General features: G+C 38.9%; 1 protein-coding gene across 1 annotated transcript in view; it reads left to right on the plus strand.

Moving 5' to 3' along the window:
* LOC108798885 (fibronectin type-III domain-containing protein 3A-like) overlaps positions 1-10,311 on the plus strand; it is a 41,142-nt gene that overhangs the window by 18,282 nt on the left and 12,549 nt on the right. The window contains exons 7-14 of the mRNA XM_018570694.1: positions 2,032-2,189; positions 3,336-3,395; positions 4,211-4,349; positions 4,971-5,024; positions 5,337-5,458; positions 7,387-7,561; positions 7,791-7,877; positions 9,311-9,449. Of these exons, the coding sequence (XP_018426196.1) occupies positions 2,032-2,189; positions 3,336-3,395; positions 4,211-4,349; positions 4,971-5,024; positions 5,337-5,458; positions 7,387-7,561; positions 7,791-7,877; positions 9,311-9,449 (934 nt within the window). The remainder of the gene's footprint in view (positions 1-2,031; positions 2,190-3,335; positions 3,396-4,210; positions 4,350-4,970; positions 5,025-5,336; positions 5,459-7,386; positions 7,562-7,790; positions 7,878-9,310; positions 9,450-10,311) is intronic.

Raw genomic sequence — 10,311 nt, forward strand, 5'->3', positions numbered from 1 at the left:
CTCAAGCACCTTTTTATCACGTTTGATGGGCTACTTAATGTGAATGCAAAATTGGAGACAAATATATACATGGGCATGTAAAAAAACACAACAAGAACAAATTCATATATGAAATATCTTCATCACAAGCATTAACCTCGTTTGCTTAGATTAACCTGGATCAGACAGAATATAATTTAGACCCATATGAAGGGTTGTGCAGACATCTTCCAGTGCCTTTTCTCAGCTTAGAAGAATTATGAAATCTGTATTCAACAATTATGCACAGACTTGCAAATACACTATTAAGTACATCAAGTTAATAAGGACTTTCTTTAATCAATGCACAATAGATTGGCGTACATTTGAAGCTGCAGCCTTCCTGGCTTTATTTCAACTGAAATATTTGGCTGCTTCAAGGGTCTGGTTTTCCCTCTGTGCTTTATGCGGGTATTTGAGGACACAAGTTCAGTCCAGTGGCATGACTTCATCTCATTAACAATGCATACTTCAGTGGCACTTCCTGAATAACCTAATAATATGGCTATTCTTTTAATTTTCCCGCTCATCGAGAGCCCAGATGCACCTGATTATTTTTTCCATTAGCCAATATATTTGTTTTTTGTTTATAACACGAATCAGTAATATATGTTAAAAGTGTAATGGTGGTAGAAGCAAAAATATAGCTGTCGTTTTTAAAGAAAGTAAAAGCCCAACACTCTGCATTAAATTAGTAATGTAAACCCTGTCTAGAGACCGTCTGTTTGCTGTACATTTTTTAAGATACAGCTTTGTCTTTACATTGTCTTTTTTTGCATCTGATCTCCTTCAGTCTTTTTGCAACCACCTTCTGTCTATATGCACTTTTTCCAGCAGCTGCTGCATGTCGTTGCTTAGGGTGGGCTTCCTGATGCTGACAACTGTTGAATGTGACTGTGCACACTGACAGGGTAATAAAGTAGGAGAGCAGTTGAGGGACAGGGACAAAGCTGTTTCACCCATAGCAGAAAGTGCCTGATAAGGGCCTTTATAAAAACATATTTAGGTAACCCTGTTACTATCCTAAAAAAGACACAATGAGGGACATCCTATTAAAGAATAGGCTAAATGCTTACCTGTCCAGTGGATGTGTCAAATAGGGTTCCCCCTGCAGTGCTCTGTGGTTACTCCCCCCCAGGCTGTACCTCACTACAGGACTTATTAGTGATAAAGGGTTTGGTGGGAGGAATCACAGCAACCAGCAGGGAACAAGTTATCAGACCCACCCAGCAGTGTCGGATAGCAGTGGCACCTGTAGATCTGGAAGTGAGTAAAGATTTATTTTGCCACCTGTGTATGTGTGTGTGTGTGTGTATGTATATGTATGTATGTATATGTGTGTGTATATGTGTGTGTGTGAACCTTTGAGCGTGAGATGATTGTTGGTGCCCAAGCCACGGAGCGAGTATAAGCAATACAGCAGAATTCGTTAAATGTTCAAGAGCAGCTGTTGTTAAAGTGTTTAAAGACTGGACTGTCAGCCGTAAATCTGGGTCTGAACGTGCGAATTGTGGCCGTCAGCGACTAGTCAATGTTAGGGCAGAACGGAGAGTGGCAAGACTGGTACAAGACAACAGAAGGGCAACAGTGCAGTCTCAGATTCCTTGTATCACCTTTCAACATCTCGTGGAGTCACGAGGCGGCCCAACGAAGTACTGATGGGGTGGTCATAATAATCTGGCCACTCAGTGTATGGCCACACACACACACACACACACACACACACACACACCTATCGTGGTGTTGACATTTGAGAATTTTGTGGATAGGTTTGCACATATTACATGTATATGTGAGCAGAGTGTGTGGCTCATTTTATAGTCTGTTATACAGAAAAAAAGAACTGTATGCTGGATGACATAAAACCAAAATGTTAGGTGTATGGCTAGTCCTTTTCATTTGTTCTAGCCTGTAATTATTTCTGGGTCCTGATATCTCGCGGTTTCTTCTACAATTGTACAAGGTTTTGATGGTTTTTCAAATTTTTAGCGTTTTTTATTTTTTACCTCTTAGGTTTCCAACTTAGAAGCAAGGTCTGCCGTGTTATCGTGGAGTGTTCAGATTGCTTCACAAAACAGAGAAAGTCCCACAGCTCTCTTACCAAGAAGATTTGTGTATGAGGTGACTGTGTCCAACAATGGCAAAAATGGAAAGTTCAAGCCTGCCTACTCGTGAGTACATTCCGCATTGTTCGCTGCTTTGTCCTGAACAGTTATAGGGCGGTGATGTCTTCAGTGCACAGAAGAGCTAAATTTTTACGTTGCCTAGATTGTGGTCAGAATAGTAATATATTTTTTTCTTGTTATAAAAAAAAATGTTACTAGATAGTGTAAGAGTAAAGACATTGTAGCTATTAGGGATGCACAGATGCTTTTCGAGTACCAGTGCCGATACATGGCATTTTCATGAGAACTACCAGGGATGCAGCGGTTGCAGCTGGGACTTGGCTCTGGTGCTCCACCACTGTCCTGAAATCATTAGTCTGTATTGTTTTAGAAAAACGGTCACATGACAAACAAAAATGTATCAGTACTCGTACGTTAAGTACTCAGCAAAACTGGTATCTGTGCATCCCTTTATTTATATTTGTAAAAACAAAATCGTACATTAAAACAGAGATGTACAAATCCCAGGAGCTCCGTGTGCTCCTTACAAATAACAGCTGCCTCCTAACTTTTGAATTTTTTTCTAGTCTAGTCTTGGAGCTCAAAAGTATCTGTACTTGTACCGAATACTGTACTTGTTATCTGTGCAACCCTAGTAGCTATGTTTGTAAAGTTATGTCTATCTCATTGAAATTGTGCTTTCCTGGGAAAATGAAATGGCTGTCTCTAAACCACATGAAGCATGGAACAATATGTGCAAGTCTCTTGCTTCCGCTAAGTGTTAGTAAAAAAAAAAAAGAAGGTTCCTATAAAGATTTTATTGCAGTGTCAAATCTGCATAATAAAAATAGAATACAACAGTATTTAGAGGTCACTTTTTCATATGCACACGTTAGCAACTATTGGTATCTTCATTATATTAGACCTTTTTTATAGCAGACATAGCTTGTTCAGTCCTCATATTTTGTTCCATCCCCTTAGTTGCATCACACAGTCTCACTTAAGGGCTACCACCAAGCAGTAGTGATATCCTGCTGGTTGGTGGTGGTAGCTTCATACATGCAGGTCCAACTTCCATCCAGTGTCAATAGCTAGCATTAAATAGACATTTTTGTTTGCTGGTCCTGTAAGATAAAGAAACCTGCATCTGTTGTATGCAGTGAGGATATGTACTAATTCTGCCTTCATAAATTTGTATTTGTTTTTATGTAGAGGAGAAGCTACAACATATACACTGACTGACCTTCGACCAGCCACAGACTACCATGTCAGGTATTTATGCTGCTAGATTGACAGGCATTTTATTATAAATAATACTTGATTAGTACTTGAGAATTTTTTGACTGTATATTTTGCTTTAGAGATGTCCCATCACAGTCAAAACCGACCTATCACCATATGTAGTTACAGTGGGTGCCAAAATGGCCAGCGGATAATGTCGTGTAAACAGAAGAAGTAACAAGGTCACCAGCACACCAAGGTCCACTTTATCGATCTTTTATTGACATTCGGATAAACATGGTGTCACAGGCAATTGCAACATCATAATTGTTTTGCCTGATGAAGGGGACCGCATTTGGTTCTGAAACGTTGCAAATGCTGTGATATCATGTTTATCCGAACGTCAATAAAAGATGGATCGATAAAGTGGACCTTGGTGGTGCTGGTGACCCTATTACTTCTTTTGGCTGTATTTAGAGGAATTATTTTGTACAACACTTTATATGTTCGTCAATTCTTTCTGAGAGGATCTTGCATTGCGATGTCTCTACTAGAGGCATGTAAACACACACTAGGGTCAGTTTGGTTAGAAGTTTATTAATCTACCAGTATATTTCCAATTGTTGGAGGAAGCAGAGCACCTGGAGGATAACACAAACAAGAACATACAATCTCCCTTTTCTAAACCTTTGGTCTGAGAATGTTTTCCATTTTTGTATTAGGTTTGTCCACAGCCTCCTCATTATTTAGTTCTAAGGACTATATCAGCTACAATGAACAATAACTTTATATAGGAATATGTCCATAATCACAGTATTTCAGAGAAGGTGGTTTCCTTTAATAATGTTTCTTATATTTTCTTTCAGAGTTTCTGCATCATGTCTGCCATTAGAAGGATCCATTTCGGAATTAGTGAGTTTTACTACCGAAAGCTGTGAGCCAGATTCGCCAGCACCACCAAAACTTATCACCCGAACCCGAAATTGCCTAAATCTACAGTGGAAGGTACGCACACACCTTTGCTAATAGTTTTATGTTCTCATCATGATGCCAGCAATTCAAATATTAACTAAAACACCAATTTTACATCTTTTAAATAAAATGTTAAATCCTAAACCTTCCATATGAAGTTATAAACATACATCTGTTAATAATTCTCTGCTCCTTTAATGATTGTACGTCCAAATACTAATGGGGAACCCATTTTTTCCAACTCTTTAATAAAGAACAGTTTGACAGGTCTTCTGTTTCGGAATTGTCTGGTCCTCCTTTGACAGCCAAGGTCTTTTGCGAGTAGACGTTCCTAGTCTTGACTGAAGTGCATTTTCAGTACATTTTGTTGGATTATCCACTAGAGACAGGACCCGTGACACACACAAGATGGTGTCAGTAGCTCCCCAGTGGATCATGTATAAACAGATGTGGGAATTTCAGGGAAAGGAATTAGGAAGTTTAGTTTACTGCAGAGCTTTAACTATCACAGTTGGACAGGAGGTGGAGGAGACCTTCCTTCCAGGGTCAGTGTCAACAGTAAAGGTCCCTTGAGGAATTAAACCTTGCTTTGTGTAGATTTAGACTTTGACCTGACATTCATTACCCACTTGTAAAATCCATTTTGTTTTACAGGCCTCAAATGACAATGGATCAAAAATTAATGGCTTCCTCTTGGAATGGGATGAGGTACTGATGCATGTTTAATCACAATGTTCTGTAACAGGCGGACTATGATTTTGATGTAACTTCTTTAGCAGACTAGAACAGTAGATTCAAAATCAATACATTTTCTTTAACTCTTGTTTTTGCACTATTTGCATTTATCTGTCAATACAACATAATCCCAGTACATGTTTAAGTAGCTGTCCCAATACAAAGAAAATAAGTGTTAAGGATTTAAATCTATCAATGTCATCAACTTCTTTTGTTAAATCTTTTCTGCAAGTGTAATTCCTGACAATAATTGATATTGCTCAAGTAATTGTATTCTTTTTTAAGGGTAAACAAGGGCCATTTAAAGAGTGCTACTTCGGTCACCTTAAACAATACAAGCTAACAAAGCTGTTGCCTTCTACAAGATATGCCTTCAGGATAGCTGCCAAAAATGATATTGGAATGAGGTATGCTAACTTTGTAACCAACCATAGTGCTCCTGTATAGTAAACTTAAACCTGAACTCCCGACAGATGTTTAAAATACACAAATAAAATGCATACAAACGAGCTGTTTTACCTGCTTTTGAAATTGTATTTCTATCCTTGAAGTTTTGGAGATCTAGACACAGTGAAGCCGGAAGCATAGCGCCACTTTCTCAGTTACATTTAAGGAATACAGTGGTGTCCTCTCTTCACCGCCAGCCTGCTGATTGGACAGTAAAAAAGTTGTAGTGGACTGATGAGGTCATCCCTCTGTTAACTCTTTCTCCTTCTCGGAGTGTGTTCCTTTCCTGTATATTTGTATGTAGCTTACCTGATTGGCTCCCAGTCCTGTCCCTTCCCCTTCCAGTCTTGAGTGCGGCTGTATAGGTGATTGCAAGAGGCTAATACCATGATGGATTAATTTGTATTTTTATTTAAAAAAATATATTTAATGATCTATTCAAATATAGCTGTGTTCATTTGTGTCTTTTTTATCTGACTGGAGTTTAGCTTTAATGATAATATCATTGTCTTAATATATCATAAAATTTTCTGTCTTGTATGTATATTTTACAATGTCTGGTACTGGCTTAGGATGTCTTGGCTGTTGGCCAGCTCAAAATGTTGTAGGACTTGTTTGAAAGCTGTGAGAATGTCACCAAAGCATTTATAGCTCGAGTTGCACGTAGACCATTGCTGGCCTTTTCAAAATGCTGGTTTCTGGGCGGACTCAGGCCTTGATGCGTTTCCAGAAAAAGCATGTAATAAGTGAATGACTAACAGCATACTATCAACATAGTGATTGTGTTAGTCACTCAGGACTTATCAAAACCTGAGACCCTGCATGGCAGCTAGCAATCAACAAGGGACGCCTATATTTCAGTGCACAATTCCTTCATTGAGAATATGTGAAAGTATGTACCTTGTCTGTTGGATGTACTAATATACGGTTATCCTTATTGCCTCAAATTTACCAGTCAGATTCCTCTCTGCCCTGGAAAATAGCATTTGTAATCTGACAGCTTTGTTCTGATTGGTGGTGGAGGAACAGTACTGACAATTTACACTAACGTGTTGATGCATGAGCACTCTAGACACGTGATTACATGAATACAATTACATGAAAGCACAAGTGTAAGAGCAATCTGAAGAAACCTGTGGTATTGGATTTAGTCACTTGTTCGTAATACTTATAGTAAAACAATCCTCACGACAGGCGATTCTTCTGACAGATAATCTGTAGAACTGGAATTGTTCAGCAGTCTTCATCAGGCAATTATTTTTTCATTGAAAGTAGAATTTAAAGTCAGGACCACATAAATTGCTAGCAGGCATTTTCTTTTGGCAGAAGACTTTTGTTTCCTCTTGTCAATAAACTACTTTCTCCTCGCAAATGTATTTCTTGAATGAACAATGCCTGTGGCAAATGTGCATTGAATATGCTCTCTTGCCATCTATAAGATGCCAAAGGAGGGTGCATAATGTAGGATGGTGCAAAAGTTGTATCATCACTGGCTGCACTTTGGCTGAAAAAGGAAAATTGCGGCAGCAGAAAAGCAAACGTGCCAATGACTGTATATTGGCAAAACAGCACAGTGCTTTTATCACTGAACTAGCGCAAACCTAGGTATACTATTTCCGCAATGTGCAAGTTAAAATGGCAAGTGCTCCTGTTGCACACTCGGAATTCAGTTCCTCTGAATGCACTATTTCGGTAATATCTGGCACCATGGGAAGTGTATTTTTCAAACCTATAATTTTTTGGGGAGGAGAAATGCATCACTTGATAAACGGTCATTCATTTGACATTATAGGGTAGCAGAATTGGTCATAAGGCTATCAACTGTAATTTTGTGATTTAGCTTGGGTTCTACCATTGCAGCATGTAATGTGAAACATTTGTCTTCCAGTGGATTTAGTGATACAGTGGTCGTCTACACAGCAGGGAGTGTGCCACCTGCCCCACTGCCACCAAGGCTCAGACAAGCGGGTATCACTTGGCTTTGTTTAGAATGGAGTCCACCCAGTGATATGACTTCAGATGAGACACTAACGTATATCCTTGAAATGGAAGAAGAGGGTTCGGTGAGTAATAATGGACACATTTTATTTCTGTTTTGTAGCTTGAGCAGCTGCTCAGTAATGAAAAGAAAATGAAGACTGCCATTGTGTTCTCATGATATTGGATTATTAATCAGCTCAGTGGTGGGTTTGTAGATATTTGTTTATAATTAAGTTGATATTTTTTGGGAAACAATTCTAAACCAAAATCTGAGAGCTGAAATGTAGAAAGTAAATATTTTCTTTATTTCAGGGTTATGGCTTTAAACCTAGACAAAACAGTGAAGATCTTATATGCACTTTAAAAAACCTGAGAAGAAATACTTCATATAAGTTTAGGGTAAGTTCATCCCTAATTTTATTGCGATTGAAAAATGTTATCCGTCTGTTTTCTAATCTTTGTTTTTCTTTTGTTTTAAAGCAAAACCTGTCCTATCAGTTGGGCTGATTCTTTTTTTCGTGTTGCCAGTTTTAATTTGGTTGGATGCCACTGACAGCACAACCTTTCTTTGCGTTGTCTTTAACTTTTTCACTTAGAGCTCATCACCTTGCATTTCCTTGTGATTAACTTAGAAAAATATAGGCGGCTTCTAATTGTATTCTGTAAATGGCACAGTGGTCTCACTATTTTGCTGCAGTTATAGTATTTCATGTGTGTGCTTTAAAGGATTGTGGTACTTGATAATTGTCATATTAATTAGCACTGCAACTTGAGATTTCAGCTTTAAATGGTTGCTTGCATTTTGAGATGCACTGTTTTAAATTTTTTTTATCAAGCACTGACATATTAGAATATGCCAACATGAATTCTCAAAATACACTATTACAACAGCCATTACAAAGCCAAATGATGTTGTCATTAAGCCCTTGTGCAGTCTCCCTAGTTTAAATTAATGACCCAGGAGAGTCTAGCTTTGCTTTGCATTTTTGGAAAAGGACAGAGACACACTTGCTACAGGGAAGCTCACGTTTTAATATAGGTTGCTAGCAAGATATTGTAGACAACCAGGCCCTTTCGAAACCAATTAGTTTTAGATATAGTTGGCCTTCAACTTCTAATGACTTGTTACTGTTTAAAGTACAGTTCTAGGTCCACTTGTCTGCACCAACCAAGTCCAGTTGGCAGGCCAGTAAGGGCTCATTCACTCCCAAGTCCATAGCTACTACAGGTAGGCACAATGCACACATCAGCATTTGATATAACTTTATTATTCCATGTGCTTCTTAAAATGCATTTTATTCTACTTCCAACGCATCTCTCCCTGGCACAGGGTTCAGTTGTAGAGTGCTCTACAATTAAGTACTGTGTATTAAACGCTGACCTGTTGGGTGTATAGCCTGTTTCTGTACCTCTTTCTATTGACAGGTTATGTAATGTTGCTGTAGATCTCAGATAAAGTGAAAGTATCAGTCATTTTACACGCTGGCATAATTCAATTCCTGAAGTGTCCCAATATAGAGCAACAGTGTGGTCTTCGAAAATATACCTTTTTTTAATAAATAATAATAAAAAAATTCTTATACCTAATTCAAACGAAAATAATTGCGGTCAATTACCGCAAGTCGTCCAGGTGTTTTTTTTCTAACTACCGCTGATTGAACCTTGCGATAATCGGGGCAGGATGGGGCCGTCGTACGAAAATCGTACGACGGTTCGATCATCGGACGAAAAGTTTAGTCCGATAATCGTAAGGTGTATGGGCACCTTTAGTCTTCTGTTCCCTAATGATCACTCACCAGGACTGTATTTATGGATGGTATTGTGTCTCGCAGGTATTTGCTGTAAACAGTGAAGGCAAAAGTAGTCCTAGTGATATAGTAGAATATACAACATCTCCTGATAAGCCAGGTCCTCCGTGTAAGCCGAGTACAAAGGGAAAGATTCATGCACACAGTATCAAAGTTATATGGGGTAAGTCATTTTTTTTTTTAATCTAAAGGAGAAGTTTGGGATGGATAGAATATTATGCATTCATATTTTCCCCTGATGCTTTAGCATCTTTGTGATGCTGCCCCGTACCAGCTGTAGACCCATAGCTGACTAATCACATGACCACTGATCAGTCTGCCCTTGGTCTCTGCTCCCAGTGGAAACCTGTTCCTTGCACAGATTCCCCCTTCTGCTCTCTGATCCTCCAGCACTCACACCACTCCAGCACAATATTGTTGGTATACTGCTTAACTGCGACTCTGCCTCGTCAGCCAACTATGGGCTGCCTTTGAGTCGCAGGAGTGCATTAGTAAATGTACTTCTGTGACCCAAAAGAAAAGTATAGACAAAAATAAAGGTTTGGCTTTACTTCTTGCCTGTGTAGGGAAAAGCAACAGGTACAATTCTAGCCTCTGCAGCTGCTTTTATGCACTTTCTGTTTGCTCCCCCACTATGATTGAGATTATGAGCAAGAAGAAGATGATGCGACTTGACACTTAAACGGGAGACTCTCCCCACCCCCATGTGATAGTGCTGGGTGCCTATAATTAGCTAGCTTTAAGCACCAGTACTGTCATTTATCAGACAGGGTAGTCAGTCACCCACTTTTCTTAAAATACCATGTAAATGACTTTACTTCCCCAGGCAAACTGGGGCTAACATTAAAGTGAACATGTTGCTGCTTCTTGTTTAGGCATAAACACAGGCTAATTTAAACATTTTTGTCCAATGAGTTCCGTTATATGGAAATCGCCAATAGCACAAACCCTAAGACTTACAAAGCCAAACAAGGGTGTCTTGTTGCATTTTAAAAAAAAACTGAAATACTTTGAGAAGGAGGCTG

The sequence above is a fragment of the Nanorana parkeri genome, unplaced genomic scaffold, assembly GCF_000935625.1.
Source record: "Nanorana parkeri isolate BGI_ZX_2015 unplaced genomic scaffold, ASM93562v1 scaffold1582, whole genome shotgun sequence".
NCBI lineage: Eukaryota > Metazoa > Chordata > Amphibia > Anura > Dicroglossidae > Nanorana > Nanorana parkeri.